At 45.5% G+C, this 16,379-nt stretch overlaps 1 protein-coding gene across 1 annotated transcript in view; it reads left to right on the top strand.

The window, feature by feature from the left end:
• LOC124743033 (putative fatty acyl-CoA reductase CG5065) overlaps positions 1-16,379 on the top strand; it is a 126,074-nt gene that overhangs the window by 22,154 nt on the left and 87,541 nt on the right. Inside the window, exon 2 of the mRNA XM_047248836.1 lies at positions 10,571-10,821. Within this exon, the coding sequence (XP_047104792.1) occupies positions 10,627-10,821 (195 nt within the window). The 5' untranslated portion in view covers positions 10,571-10,626. The remainder of the gene's footprint in view (positions 1-10,570; positions 10,822-16,379) is intronic.

The following is a 16,379-nucleotide window of genomic DNA, read 5'->3' as shown; positions in this document are numbered from 1 at the left end:
GCATGGACCCTCTCACGTAGGTTTCAATTCTCTCCTTCAAAATCGCGGGTGGTCCACTTCTGTCGCCGTACTACGATCCACCCTGATCCAGAGCTCTATCTCGATGCTCAACGATTGCCTGTGGTCTCACAGTTTCGTTTCCTGGGTCTTCTTTTCGACCACAAGCTCACTTGGCTGCCCCATATCAGACTTCTGAAGGTAGGATGTTTCTGTAAACTCAATGTGTTTCGCTGCCTTGCCCACTCCTCTTGGGGTGCGGACCGTTCCCTCCTTCTCCGTCTTTATCGTGCTCTAGTTCTGTCCCGCTTGGACTATGGTTGTCAAGTTTATGGTTCAGCTGCTCCTTCCACACTGCACGTGCTGGATCCAGTCCACCATCGTGGTATCCGTTTGGCCACCGGTGCCTTCCCTACTAGCCCTGTTGATAGTCTCCTGGTTGAATCTCTCTCTGTTCGGCGGTCCCAACTTCTGGTATCTTATGCACTCGATATCCGATCCTCTCCCACTCATCCTTCCTATTCTATCCTGTTCCCAGACCATGGACGTCGCCCACCCGACTCCCGCCCTCGGACGGGTTTACCGGTTGGGTTCGGCCTTGCGTCTCTTTGCCGTGATTTTCAGCTTCCTTCTTTGTCCTGTCTTCCTCGCTCCCTCCCCTCCACCCCCCATTGATTAGTTCCTCGGCCTTGAATTCGGATGGATCTCCACCGAGGTCCGAAAGATTCCATCCCCCCGATGGTGTTCCGTTCCTTTTTCCGTCAAATTTTATGGGAGTTTCGGGATGTTGTTGTATTTTACACTAGTGGCTCTAAATCTGCTGATCATGTGGGGTATGCCTTTACGTCCTCTGTTGGAACGGAAAATCATCTGCTGCCACCTACATGTGGGGTGTTTACTGCAGAGTTGATGGCAATTTCCCAGGCCCTTACCTTTATTAAACAGTCCCAACACAACCGCGTTTTGTTATGTACGATGAGTGGCCTTCTTACTATTGACCGGTGTTTTTCGCGTCATCCCTTGGTCTTGCCATCCTTGACCATCTCGCTGATATTCACCGTGCTGCTTGTTCGATTGACTTCCTTTGGGTCCCTGGCCATGTGGGTATCCCGCGTAATGAGCTCGCTGATCGTTTGGATGGGGCAGCAGTCACTTAACCCCCGTTTTCTGTAACCCCTCCTGCAGTGGATTTACGGCTTCACATCAAATCCCACTTCGCACAGTCATGGGCCGATTCTTGGGAGGCTACTTCCCTGTCTAATAAACTTCGTGCGATTAAGGCGACACAAGGCCCGTGGCGTTCTTCCTTTCGCCTCTTCCGAAAGGACTCAACCACACTGTGTCGTCTCCGCATTGGCCATACCAGGCTGACCCATGGTTTTCTTTTGCGTGATGATCCACCCCCACTTTGTGGTTCTGGAGCCTTCCAGTCAGTAGCCCACATTTTGGTTGACTGCCCCCTTCTTTTGGCTCTGTGTGCTAAGTACAGACTCCCCTGCACCTTACCTTTGATGTTGGCTGACGATTCCCGGATGGTCTCTCTGGTTCTCGGTTTCCTCCGGGAAAGTGGTTTTTATTCTCAGCTTTAAGGTTTTTAATCTCTCTCTGGTTTTGGGGCAGGGCGGTGAGTGTTTGGGTGTCTCCCACTGTAAGCCGTGTTTGGAGATTACCGACTCACCTCCCTGACCGCGATCCTCTTTTCTTCCCCTTTTACTCTGTTTTTACCCCCTTTTTTTAAGGATTGGTTAGTCTCCTTTTCCCATACGTACTTCTACATTCTAGCGGTTGCACCTTTTAAGTCACAGGTGGTCTTGCCTATGCTGCTTCAGCATAGCGTTGGGTTCGTTCTCTTGCTGATTTCCCTCATTTTGTTTTTACCATTGACAACATGACTGCCCTTTTACGTTTTTAGCCTTTTCCCTTTTATTGTTCTGACTTTCCTGAGATGCCACATTAGCGGAATGGACCATATTTGAAACAAGGGACTGATGACCTTGCTGTTTGGTCCCTTAAACCCCAAACAACCAACCAACCATCCCCCACGCCAGCTCATCGTCTTTGCCTGTCGATGGTGCCGCTCAAAAGGATCACCTAGCACTACCGAATTCGTAATATTTATGTTTCCTGTCTAATACAGCTCGATGCAGAGAATAAACAATTTATCCTCCGTATTATAACGTCCACTTCACAGCTGTATTTAATGTCTATTAATCTGAGTCTGCTTCGAGTTGCTAAAGGTGACTTCCTGTGTAATCGCAAAGTATATTCTTTCGTAAACGTGGACCATTACCAAATATGGCTCTACCTTAACTGGTAACATCTACTAAATTGCAAGATCGATCACTGATTATGAAAAGTGGCCGTATACAGAACAGGAACCAAAGCTTGTCCACTCTCCCTTCTTTACTATTTAATTACTCTTCCGAAATTAAGTGTAAACCTACATTGTGAAATTTCTACAGTGACATTCCTAAACCGTCCTACCTAGATAGACTCTCTAAAGGCATGCCTGCCGGCCGAAGTGGCCGTGCGGTTAAAGGCGCTGCAGTCTGGAACCGCAAGACCGCTACGGTCGCAGGTTCGAATCCTGCCTCGGGCATGGATGTTTGTGATGTCCTTAGGTTAGTTAGGTTTAACTAGTTCTAAGTTCTAGGGGACTAATGACCTCAGCAGTTGAGTCCCATAGTGCTCAGAGCCATTTGAACCATTTGAAAGGCATGCCTTTCCACAATCTTGAAATAACAATATAGAGAACACTAACCTGGCCAGTGGAACATAAGTAGTTACTGCTTCTAAACGATGTCTTTTTACAAGTGCACACGGGTGCTTTCAGTATTTTCTCTAAGAACTTTAAATTTCACTTCCATTAATTTTCTGTACAGTAACTATCTACAATTATATTTTAAAAATAATAATTTAAATAAATTTATTATAATGTTTTTAAAACGGAGTAAATAGTATAAAATAATTTCTACTAGCAGTATACAGAATCCCAACCCCATACAATAGTTCCGTTCTTGTGAATTTTTAATAGCTGTGACAATACCTGCAAATTTAAAACGAAAAACATGGTGCGCATGCAGTAGATAACTGATGCTTGATTACTTCAACTAAGTCACTAGCAATTACTGTTAGCAACTGTATGTGCTCCATCTTCTTCGTTTTAAATTTCACAATAATTGTCATACCTATTAAAAATTCACAAGAACAGATTTTCAAGACTATCTGTATGGGGTTAGGATTCTACAAGGGCCTAGGAAAATAATTTTAATACTTTTTAGTCCGTTTTAAAATGTGTTACATTAATTTCTTAATTTTAATAATTTCTCTCTTTTTAGTCATGCGTTTGTGAAATTTTTCAATTGATTTCAAACATTCTATTGAGATTCCAACAGACACGTGGTAAATTTGCGGTTTGTCTTCATACGGTTCAACAAATATATTGCTTCCTCCTACAGATATCTGACAAAAAGACCGTGTAGGTAAAAATCACGGAGAATCGAATTCATACGGGGGATTACCAGCATTGGTCCTTACCGCAAAACATTCGCTACTGGCACAGCAAAAAGGGGAAATAACAGTGGCTCACAAAGTAGCCTCCGCCACACACGAGACAAGAAAGAGAGTTTCTCCTGCACTGTCATCCAGTTCTGAGCTTTGTTGAAAGTTTCAAGTATCTAGCTCATTGGAAAGTTAGATTGAAATGAATTACAGCATTTTTACAGAACAGACAGGCACGAAAGAGACCTAATAAAAATGTTTTAAACAAAATTTGACGATGCCCCAACTTGTTATGAAGTAAAACAGTACTTCTGTTTAATGTTCGCTGCTGTTGACGAAAATTACTTTAAATCGATATGTTTACGGAGTCACTATCCAAAGTGAGTGTCTCATTCAATAAAGATTTTCAGTTATCTTTAATTAAGATTTCCCAGTGTCCAATATTAACGTAAAGCTAATCTTTTGGTGTCTTGGTCATACATTAGAAGTTACGAGTGAACATTGAACTACCACTAAGCAATGCTGTTTTATAGCGAAAGAATAAATTCAGTGTGTCTCACATGAAGGAGTAAAATCCTATAATTGTAGCTATTTTTAGATCTATTTAACCCTCATAGAATTAGTCATCACCAGATCACTTTTGTACCACTAAAAATACTTAACTTTCAATTACTATACTTCTGGCGTAAACTAATGGTTGGGTGCAATATAGCGCTGCTGGTTATGTACTTTTGTTGACAATTTGCTCGAACAGTTAATTCCACACTACAATAAAAATTACTTTTACCTCATTATATTGGAATGACACAGAAGACTGGTTACAGTCTCAGGAAGTAGCCCTCACTATGTGACGTAGTTAAACTTTAACTGATACTTTGTCACCCTACACCCTCATCCATTTCATGGCAATGTGAGCTAAACGTCTCCCTTAACCTGCGTTGTCCCACAGCTGCTAACTCGGTCCTTGCTTTAGTGCCGACCGTTGGTTAGATGATTGCCTTATTTTTCATGAGAGAAATTAATGTTGCTTTTAACCTCTACACAGACATGACATCATTTGAGTATATATTTATTATTTCGCAGTTTTGTTCTTCACAATATCATTCTCATTTAGCTATAAATATCAGAAAGTCCTTTTGCGTTTCAAATTACACTCATCCTAATGGATTACCTTTTCCTCGCTTCAATTGCACATACATCATTTTGCGAGCGAGCGAGTGAGGGAAATGAAAATTAGTCACTGCCCCTTTGTGAGTTTTTGTAAATCGATCTAGCTACAGCCCAAAAAATGTTACAATTTGACGTAATTTCAATACAGTTAAGGCTCTGAACTCTTAATTTAAACTGGAGGATCACTGTTGCGTAACATTAAATTGGATTCGAGTAGTATCAGATCAGTATTTACGCCAAGTCTACGTTTCTGATTTAAGACAGAGGTGCTGGTTTACCTACAATAGTAAAAGAAGCACACGTAATCACGCGACTCAAATTTTCAATGGACAGTTGATACGAATCTTCAGCATTTACCTCTCAAACGCCGGGCCCCTCGCATCAAATTTCCGGTTGCGTCCAGACATGGAAGTGGCACTTTGACAAAACCACTAAGACTGCGAAAGAAAAGTTAATTTTGCGAAAAGTCGGTTTCTTCCGTACCTCAGTTTATAAGAATCAGAATTTGCAACCCGGGAGTTTATTTTTCTGAAGCCGAGGTTGCCTTAAGAATATGTCTGTCCCTTATGATACCAAACAGCAGTGCAAAAAGGGTCTTTCTGAGAACTGAAATTGATCCGAAACAAGCTTCGAAGCTTCCCATTAGAAGACAGCTCGTAGTTTTAGCTTCATTGTCAGTATTCAAAGTGATACTTTTGTGATACCTAAGTTACGAAGATATTGTAAGCAGTCCCGTAGCCGAAAAGACCTTATTAGTCAATAAGAATATTTAAACCTTTCATTTTAAGGCTGGCTATTAGAGAAAGTATTGAATTTGAATTGTACTTCAACTTTACTTATTGAACATTCCTTTTATTACTTTCATTTGCCTAATAAACGTACTTGCTCTTTTTATTGCATATCACAATCTCGGATCGCATAAACGATAAACGAAAACCGGTAATGATATCAAATCGAGAAATGCTCTAAAGCGACCTTCGTTCGCTTTAGTTACGTCACAGCTTGCTCTGGTACGACCCACACCTCAGGCTGAGCCTAGGGATCTGTCATTGTGATCTTCGGGTCCAACCGGTACTGGTTTGATGCAGCTGTCCATGCTGGCCAATCCCACGAGTCTGCTCGTCTCTGCAAAACTACTGCCACGTACACTTATCACACAAACACACACTACCATTTGCGGAAATTGCGACACCAAGAAGGAAACACATGAATTCAATTTATTTAATACCACAGATTATGTACATGACAAGTGACAAATGATTACCTTTTCAAATCTGTACGTGTCCTTTGAGCCCTACTATTCAGTATGTCGTGTGGCCACCATGCGCTGCAACTAGAGTTGATATACGCCGTGGCATTGAATCAACAAGGTTCTGAATACGTTCCTGAGGAATTTATCTCCTCGCAGTTTGGTTCCGAGCCCACAAATCCGTGACACCAGTTATTGGAGGACCGTGACGCACCAGGTGCTTATCAGTCATATCCCAGACATGTTCGATGGGCGACATGTCAGGCGAACGTGCAGGCCAGGGAAGCAACGATACCCGTCATTCTTCGAAGAAGGCCTGTACATTCCTCGCAATATGTGGCCGGGCATTGTCCTGTTGAAATGTGGCCTGTGGAGAAGCCTGAAGCAGGGGGATTACCTCCGTGAGGTAACGGTTGCTGTTCCAAGTGCCTGCAATGCGTACGAGGCGAGATTGGTTGTTGTAACCAATGGCATAGGAAATCATCGCACCTGGTGTCCGATATGCCGCTCCACAATGCAGCCCTCCAGGTTGCGCTCAACACGGTACCGCCGGACACGTATGCGGACATCACTGTAGAACACGTTGAATCGGGATTCTTCTGAAATGATTACATGTTGCTACTCAGCACCCCAGTGACGGTGTTCACGTGTCCATTGCAGTCGGAGGAGCTTGTGGTTTCTGAATAATGCAAGCCGACGTAACAGCATGCGTGCAACGAGTCCAACCTGGAGCAGACTGTGACAAACCGTCGATGCAAACAAGTTCACACCTGTTGCAGTGCTCCAGAGACGAGCCAACACCGTGGACGGCGCTGTACGGTCCGTAATGGCCATGTGGACAAAACGACGGTCATCCGGTGCTGTGGTCATGTTCTGTGGTCCAGTTCCCGCTCGTCACTGCGTACAACCTTCCTCTATGCACTGCTTCCACGCACGCATCACTGTCGTAGCAGCATGCCCTGCGCGAGCAGAAATGTCACCGTATGACAACCCCGTTTCCCGGAGACCAATCATTCTGCCCCGATATAACTCGCTCACATGCTGCTATGGCTCCCTTTGACGTCGAATAGGCATACTGGCGCTCACTGTATTGTTTACACCTTGTGTGACAGCTCTGCACCGACTACACTAGTCGCAAAACCGACCCTATCGGACCGACCCGAGAGGGCTCTACTCGGCCTACGTGTACCTCATATCGCTGCAAAACGTATCACGTATTGCTTGCACACCCAATTCCACCAAGTGTGGCACCATTCGGGTAATTCGTTCTCTGTGTTGCTCTTTTCACAAACGGTAGTGTATTTCATCCATCGCCAAACTGACGATTGCTTGACGTCTCCGAATGTTCCTATCAACCTAACCCTTCTTTTAGTCAACCTGTGCCATAAATTTTTCCTCAGTTAGACTCAGTACCTCCTCATTCGCTACTCGATCCACCCATCTAGCCTTCAACAGCCTTTTATACCACATTTGAAACTTTCATTTCTGTTTTACTGTTGTGATGAAGTTTATCGATGGCAGCCGGATAATGAAGACTTCTTGCCACGATATTCCGGCTGACAACCATTCAGCTGAATGGTCTTCCAAACAGCTGCATGTAATAAGTAATGCAACACTTTTTTTTCTCGGCCAGTTTCGTTTGTAAAACCGTGGAACAGAGTGTAATATTCCCGCTTCAGACCGTATAGTTTCATGAACTTTCTACAAGTGGCGGTGTTATATATAGCATTCTAAATGGCGTCTGTAACGGAGGTGCTACAGAGGGTAGGATGATGATGATGATGATGATTGATTGTGTGTGTGTGTGTGTGTGTGTGTGTGTGTGTGTGTGTGTGTGTGTGTGTTCCTAAGGGACCAAACTGCTGAGATCATGAGTCCCTAGACTTACACACTACTTAAACTAACTTATGCTAAGAACAACACACACACACACATGCCAGAGGGAAGACTCGAATCTCTGGCAAGAGAGGCCGCGCAATCAGTGACATGGCGCCCTAGACGGCGCGGCCACTCCGCGCGGCGGTAGAATGATGACAGTAGGAGTTTTACAGTAATGAAGTTAGTTAATATGTGAAGGAATATTGGGAGCCAGAAGGAGAATGCGTGTTACATTCTGTTGCGCAGTTCAGTGCTATGATACCGTGATGTAATTGGGTCGATGGAGCGCCGAGTTAAGCAAAACGAAAGAGAACGCTGTGCCACCGTCCAACAGAGGACGAGACAAGAAGCAACTCGCCGCAAGCTAGGGTGTCGACATCGAGGGCGGTAATCTGGTCAGTTACGTCAGCCGAGCAACATTGGAATATTCCATCGACCTACTTGGGAAGAAGAATAGCAGACAGCAGCAGCAGAATCTGTATTTAAGGACCAGCAACCAGCTCGTCAACATCATCCGTCGTGAGGCGTTCGAGTGCCGCAGAGCCTGTGTTATCTAGCGCCGCCAGCAGTCCGGAATCATCACTGCCATCTCAGTCATCGTAATGGTCACCGCCGTAATGCAGATCGTCGCCTAGGAGGTGGCAGAGTGAATCCGCCCCAGCCGCCGCCAACAGGCAGCCGGGGACCTTGGCCCCCTGACGCCAGACAGCCACAGTAGGGGATGGCCGCTGAGACGGGACACTGACCTCTCCCGCTGCCACGCCCCTTCAGCCGCTGCCACCACGACAGAGGCCCTCGGCACGTGGTTCCAGCCGCTGCTGCAGTACGAGCCGGCAAGGCCGTAGCGCTGCCGCAGATGCAGGAGACTCTAGATACCGCCAGCGCAGCTACAGTCGCCGCACAGGGCACGTGTGTGAGCGTCCGTCGGCCCCTTTCGACGCCGCCGAGAAGATTGAGAGCGGAAGCATACCTCGCCCAAAGGGCTCACGACCAATGTATTGCAGTTGAGCAATAAGTGTAGTTATTCTGTCGTCAGGAGCCATCCGTGGACACACCCCATCATCATCTTCCTCACGCCCAGCAGAGAACCCACGTTGGAATTCCGCGGCGTGCAGTGAAGTCCCGTTTGCAAACACGGCCCGTTTACACTGGTATGTGGGCTTTTACCGTGCGTTCCACGCTGTCATTCAGTTTCTTTCGGCCGAAAATCAGAGCATCATAGATATTCATAGGCACTAGCAGAATGTGTACTGAGACCTGACAGTGAACAAAGACACGGTGAGTCGTTGGGCGAGACGTCTGTAATCATCGCAACAAGGTCGTGCACAACGGCCGTGACTCCTGCAGTGTTGCAATATGCAGACGCTTTCATTCGAGGTAATCAACGGATCACAATCAAACATATCGGTGCACAGCTGGACGTCTCTGTAGTAGTGCTGACACACTCGTCCACCATGGGGTACAATGTGTGTGCCTGCTGGGCTGCCGGCCGGAGTGGTCGAGCGGTTCTAGGCGCTTCAGTGTGGAACCACGTGACCGCTACGGTCGCAGGTTCGAATCTTGCCTCGGGCATGGATGTGTGTGATGTCTTTAGGTTAGTTAGGTTTAAGTAGTTCTAAGTTCTAGGGGACTGATGACCTCAGCTGTTAAGTCCCATAGTTCTCAGAGCCATTTGAACCATTTTGAACCTGCTGGGCTCCTCTCTGCCTAAGAGAAGACTATAAAGAGTAACGAAGGATCATCGATGTGGAATTTCTTCCGCATTGCAATGCTGATCGTGACAATTTGTTGCCAAACATCGTCACAGGTGATGAAACATGGGTTCATTAGTTCGAACCAGAAAGAAAATGACAATCCGTTGATTGGCGGCACACCGCCTCTCCGAATAAATTGTTCAAAGCCACGTCCTCAGCCGGTAAAGTCATGGCGACGGCCTTCTGGCCCTCTGAGGGTCCCATAAAGAGGTTATTCTGTTTAATGCCCCCTCGTCGTGCAACGATCGACTCTAAGGTGTACTGTGCTACCATCACGAAACTGAAGGAACGACTTCAGCGTGTTCGTCGTCACAAAAATGCAAACGAATTCTCTTTCTCCATGGTAACGCAAAGCCTCACACATGTCTGCGCAGCCTACAGTAGTTCAGAAAACTTCATTTGACTGTTCTTCCTCAACCAGCCCGCATCTCGCACCTGCCAACTTCCAACTGTTTGATCTATTGAAGGATGCAATCTGCGGGAAGCAGTACGTGGATGAATGAGAGGTCAGTGATGCGGCAAGTAGAGTGGTGTCTTGCTGGCACAGAGTCCTCCCCAGAAATGTGGCAGATGGTCGTCGTATTGAAAAGCGATTGTGTTGGGGAATACGGATTTGTAGCAACAGCAGAGGGCGAGTGATATAGTGTATTGGAATCCTGAATAAAAACAACTTGTTTTCAGAAAAAAAGTGTTGCATGCTTATTGAACGCCTCTTGTATGTTGATATTTGATGCAAAGATATTCCTCTTTCTCATAAATGCTATTATTTTTAATGGCAGTCTGCATTTTATATCCCTTACACTTCAGCCATCATTGTTTCGCTGCCCAAATAGAAAATTATTACTAGTTTTAGTTCCTACCAGTTCTTTGAACGGTCCTGGGCAGCAAATCGTGCGCCTCGTAAAGGACGTTGCCACAAGATACCACTGGTAGTACGTGTCACTGTCTCAAGGGGATGGTTGTCTAAACAAGGGGCTCTGTCAGTGACTAGATGACAGCCACTGCTCTACTTGTGTTCCAGGCTGCGTTAGAGTGGAGACCGGGGGAGGGCAGCGTCGAGTGGCAGCTAAAGCCGAGATGGGGGAGCAGGAGGTGGGCGCGTGGTTCTCGGGCCGCAGCGTGCTGGTGACGGGCGCCACCGGCTTCGTGGGCGGCGTGCTGCTCGAGAAGCTGCTCCGCGAGTGTCCCCGCCTCGCGGCCGCCCACCTGCTGGTGCGGCCCGCCGCCCACGAGACGGCCGAGCAGCGCGTCGCGAGACTCCTCGACTCACCGGTAAGTCGGCTGCGGTTTCTTCCTCAGACGTCGTCGTCATCATCATCGTCACCACCACCATCATCATCATCATCTAACTATTCTGATACAGCTCACCACGAATTCCCTTCCCGTGCCAACGTATTCACCTCGGAACAGATCGTGTAACCTAGATCCTCACTTATCTGTTGGAATTTTCCAATGTGGGTCTTCTTGTATAATTCTTACCCTGTGCAGCTCCCTCTATCCCCATGTTCCTTCGTTAGTGTTCTTCAAAAAAATGGCTCTGAGCACTATGGGACTCAACATCTGTGGTCATCAGTCCCCTAGAACTTAGAACTACTTAAACCTAACTAACCTAAGGACATCACACATATCCATGCCCGAGGCAGGATTCGAACCTGCGACCGAAGCGGTCATGGGGTTCCAGACTGACGCGCCTAGTACCGCACGGTCACACCGGCCGGCTTAGTGTTCTTCATATGTTCTTTTCTTCGCTGATATTGCGGAGAACCCCCTCATTCCTCATCTAATCAGCCTACTACTTTTTCAACATTCTTCTATAGCACCGAAAGTCTCAGAAGCTTCCATTCTCTTCTGTTCCGGCTTTCCGACAGTCCATGACTCACTAGCAACTGTGCTCCAAACGTAAATTCTCAGAAATCTCTTCCTCAAGTTAATGCCTATCTTTGATACCAGCAAACTTTTCATGGCCGGAAATGCCCTTTCTTCCTGTGCTATTCCGCTTTGTGTCATTGATAAATTCGCCCCAAATTCTGCTCCCATTCTTCCACCACTCTTTTATTTCTGTCATTGCTTCTTCGAGGTATAGATTGAACAGTAGGGGCTGCAAGAAACGACTATTGGGAGGGCATAAGTAGAGTTTGTTCTGTGTCAGGAGGCACTCTCCCAGACCGCTCGTTGCCAGTTTTTCTCGGGTGGATGGTAGTGACCTGTGCTCGCCGGTAGGTGCAGTGGAAGAAGATTCAGAATGTTATTTATTTCAATAAAAATACAGGTAGCGTTTTGACTCCTATTTGGCACTGTCAGTCAATGCCCGCTGAGGAATCGCGTCGTAAGCAGCCTTCAGCCCGCTCACTGCAGCTGACACCGCGTACTTCGTTCCAACCGGCTGCTGCACTGGCGGTTCGCCGCTTGCTGTGGCCCCGGCCCCAGATGCGCGTACTGTACTAACACACGCCGACTTGGGAGGTGCTATGTCCCCTCCCGCTCACCCCCTTCTTCGTCATCCGTCGCGCAGCCGTGAAGTTCAACGATACTGGCCTGCCGTCCAGGTAGGCCATATTCAGCCCGCCGAAATGTCGGGAACGCTGGTGTCCTGATCCTGCTGGGACGGAAAGACCTCAACGTCCTCCCACGTGCGACAGAGGCGGACTGTCGTACTGAACTCTACGAGTGGTGATTATGACGAGGTAGCCATTGGAGTCGGGCAAAGTCGTCCATCCTTTGGAACTAGTTAGTTAGTTAGTTAGTCACGTGTTCCATTGATCAATAGCACGGAAAAACCATTACGATGTGGAAGGTGTCAAATGCATAAGAAATACGCATAGGAACACGTTTTTTTTTCTTTTTTTTGTTTACATTATAGTGTTATACCCAAATATTTCTATTATCTATCCGATTCACTTAAACAGCACAAAATGCACATATTATATCTCCAGATTTATTTACTCATATTCAAGAATTCGTCTATTGGTATAGAAGGAGTTGTCAAGGAGATATGATTTCAATTTGTTTTTGAAACTATTACTGCTGTCTGCCAGACATTTTATTTCATCTGGTAATTTATCAAAAAGTTTTATACCAGCAGCGTAGGTCTTTCTTTTTTCTGGCATTGTAATCATGAATGTCGCTGTTGATTTTAAACTAGTCCATGATGTTGAGAAAAAAAATCATTACTTAGTAAATGTACTGTGAAGCTGTTGTAAGAATTCCTAACCTTTTAAACAGATGCCTACAAGATGTGCGACTATGAACCCCACACATTATTCTAACTACTTTCTTTGGAGCAGTGAATACCTTTTGCCTAAGTGTTGAGTTGCCCCAGAATACTATTCCGTATCACATCACAGAGTGGAAGTATGCAAAGTATGTTAGCTTACTAATTTCTATATCCTCAAAATTGGCAATTATTCTGATTGCGAAAGTTGCTGAACCTAGTCGCTTTAGGAGATTCAAAATATGAATTTTCCAATTAAGACTCTCATATATGTACACCCAAAAACTTAGTATGCTCTACCCTGGCTACTGACTTCTTTTGAAGTGTTACGTTTATTGAAGGAATTATAGTTCTTGCAGCAGAAATTTTAGATGTACTGCGTTTTTTCACTGGTGATAGCTCTTTTTTGGGAACCGTTTATTTTTACTCGTTCATCATTCACTGTTTTTGGTATATGGTTCTTATGAAAAATTGAAAATTAGTAGCATAGGTGACAAGATGGAAGGCACCAAGAGGACCACTTGCCTCCCCCTGGAGTACAGAGTTTTTATTCATAACAGAATTCTAAAACACTTGTAATTTTCGTGATTCTGCAAAAAAAACATCTCTTTTAGCCAACTGTAGCGTTATGTGGCTGATCGCAGTGAAATAATATAAGGTGACGCACGAAAACCCGGCCCAAAGTACAGACTGCTCTCCAATTACGCACGATTTGTTGACCGATACGAGCAGAATAGATAAACATGTAATAATTAGGCAGCGAAGAAATAACAAATAAGCTAATGCAAACAACTTCGAAACAATAGATGACGATTGGTAAGGGACAATGAGCAGTCTAACACTCGGGTCCGATTTTTCGTGCGCCACCCTGTACCATTGAAATAATATTGTAGGAGTTATCATATTCTCTTTACAAAATGTGACACCATACACTCGATTACGAAGCCCGGGCTCCATTCGGTTGTAAGTCGGTCTGCTCTTCCATAACAATGAACTTGCTCTTTTACCTTGGATCAAAAAAAGACGGAAAATGGCCACTCGTGTGTGCCGTGCCGACGTCCTTTGAATTTGCAATAACGAAAATCTTGTCTTTTTACAAGCATTTCTTCTGTTGTTTATCAAAATAGTGAAGTAAGCTGATACGCCGTTTTGTTACCTTACACACCACGTTATTTTTGTTTAATTTACGTAATTATCAAATATATTTTAATTACCGGTCATGGGCGCTGAATAGAATACGAAAAGAACCAGAAGTTCAGAGGTCAGAAAAGGTTTGAAACAGATGTAGAACGGGTGTGCGAAGCGAACGAAACGAACAACAACTCTATACTGAACTATGAGCAGTCGGCAGTGGAACTGCAGCGAGTGGCCACGCGAAGAAGGACGAGTCTGGCCGAGCGAGACCGAGGCAGACGGGAACGGGACCGAGGCTGGAACGAGACCGACCGACGTGCCGTTGCGGGAACGAGACCGACCGTTTCCCGTTCCCGGGAACTATAAGTAGAAAGCCGCGACCAAAGTGAACTATGAAAGAACATTCCTTAGAATTCATTCCTCGCTCGTTCCGTTCAGTTTGGTGAACCGTTCCTTTGGACCCGTTAGTTCGCCAACGGCCCGGCTGTAGTAGCCATCTCCCAGAAACGACTGCTGTTGTCCGTAGAGTGCAGGAAATCTACAACAGACTTTCGCCAGATGTCACTTCGTTGCAATCAGGGAATCGAGTGTGAACGTCATGTACGCCATCGATCCCTCTGACCGAATGCTTTACTAGCTAAACTACCGGGGTATTTAAATGGATTGAAGTAGTGGGTAACGTTTACCCGATGTCATGCGTCATGACCGCATAGGGCTTGCAGTTACGGAGGTATCACCGGTTTTCCTTCTGTCGTGCTTACTTAACGAGTTTGTTATAGCAAAGAAATGATTCGTAAAGCTCGTGGTACCGTTTGTTGCATTCACTTACCCTTTCTTTCGTTACATAACGAAGGTGACGTGACCCTGTTTGGCTGCTCTGACCCACTACATTCTGCTGAAGTCTGCTGCCTGGCTCGCCAGAAATTCCGATGTTTTGCTTTGCCCTGACCCAGTCTCGGTGGCGAAATGTTTTCATTGCATTCACCTCAGGTCGACTCTGCCGTAATGCAGCGAGGTAGCTTCGCTCTGTGACTGAAAATTTTACCCGTTTTACTGCCCTGTACAAGGTTGGCATGCAACAGGGCGAAAGAGTACAGCCCTATCTTTATACTATTTCCAAATCGAGCTCTTACTTCTTGGTGTGCCATTCTACGCCTACAAGCTGAAAAATTAAGAGGCTGAAACAAAAAATTAGTCCGAAAATTCGGCGTCTTGCATTAAGACTCTGAACTAAGAGTGTTGTGAAAAGATAATCTCTTCGGAGAGAAACAATAATCCCCCCTCAGGACACATCACGCTAGTATACAGGAAACATTCCTCACACTCAAAGAAAGAAAATATGTTATGTTGACATGTGTCCGGAAGCGCTTAATTTCCATGTTAGAGCTCATTTTATTATTTCTCTTCAAATCACATTAATCATGGAATGGAAACACACAGCAACAGAACGTACCAGCGTGACTTCAAACACTTTGTTACAGGAAATGTTCAAAATGTCCTCCGTTAGCGAGGATACATGCATCCACCGTCCGTCGCATGGAATCCCTGGAGAATGGCGTATTGTATTATAGCCGTCCACAATACGAGCACGAAGATTCTCTACATTTGGTACCGGGGTTGCGTAGACAAGAGCTTTCAAATGCCCCCCATATATGAAAGTCAAGAGGGATGAGGTCAGGAGAGCGTGGAGGCCATGGAATTGGTCCGCCTCTACCAATCCGTAGGTCACCGAATCTGTTGTTGAGAAGCATACGAACACTTCGACTGAAATGTGCAGGAGCTCCATCGTGCATGAACCACATGTTGTGTCGTACTTGTAAAAGCACATGTTGTAGCAGCACAGGTCGAGTATCCCGTATGAAATCATAGCGGTGAATCGAGGAAGTATAGTACATACTGACGAAACTAAAATGAGCTCTAACATGGAAATTAAGCGTTTCCGGACACATGTCCACAAAACATATTTTCTTTATTTGTGTGTGAGGAATGTTTCCTGAAAGTTTGGCCGTACCTTCTTGTAACACCCTGTAGTGTAGGCCTGCGCGGCCAAAAATGTGCTCACCTCGGCAATGATGTTTGTCGATATGTCTCTTCAGGTTAACTAAATGCAGGTGAAGCCACTCATTGCTATAAAATTCTGGGAACGTCAGCTGTTATGTTTCACCCGCTATTCCAAGTAATCACAATGTCTGTGGGTAAGATAACGAAACGAGTGATATATCAAGCTAATCGGGATTTGATAGGGTTCCCCAGTGTTCACCAACGAAGCACCAATGAGTGGAGAGCTGTGAACATCGATGTTATCTTGGAAGACGGAAATGTCCACAGCATACTCGTCATGAAGAGTGTAGTAACTTTCTACTTTGTGACCTACTTCTATAGAATGTGGCGAGAAACTTCAGTTCATTCGGAGATAGAAACTTTCTAAGTTAACGATAGGACCCATTTCACTTTATTACGCGAGTTGTAATAATTCGTCAGTTGC

Source organism: Schistocerca piceifrons, chromosome 1 (genome assembly GCF_021461385.2).
Source record: "Schistocerca piceifrons isolate TAMUIC-IGC-003096 chromosome 1, iqSchPice1.1, whole genome shotgun sequence".
Taxonomy (NCBI): Eukaryota; Metazoa; Arthropoda; class Insecta; order Orthoptera; family Acrididae; genus Schistocerca; species Schistocerca piceifrons.
This window is presented reverse-complemented; position numbering and strand designations above follow the sequence as displayed.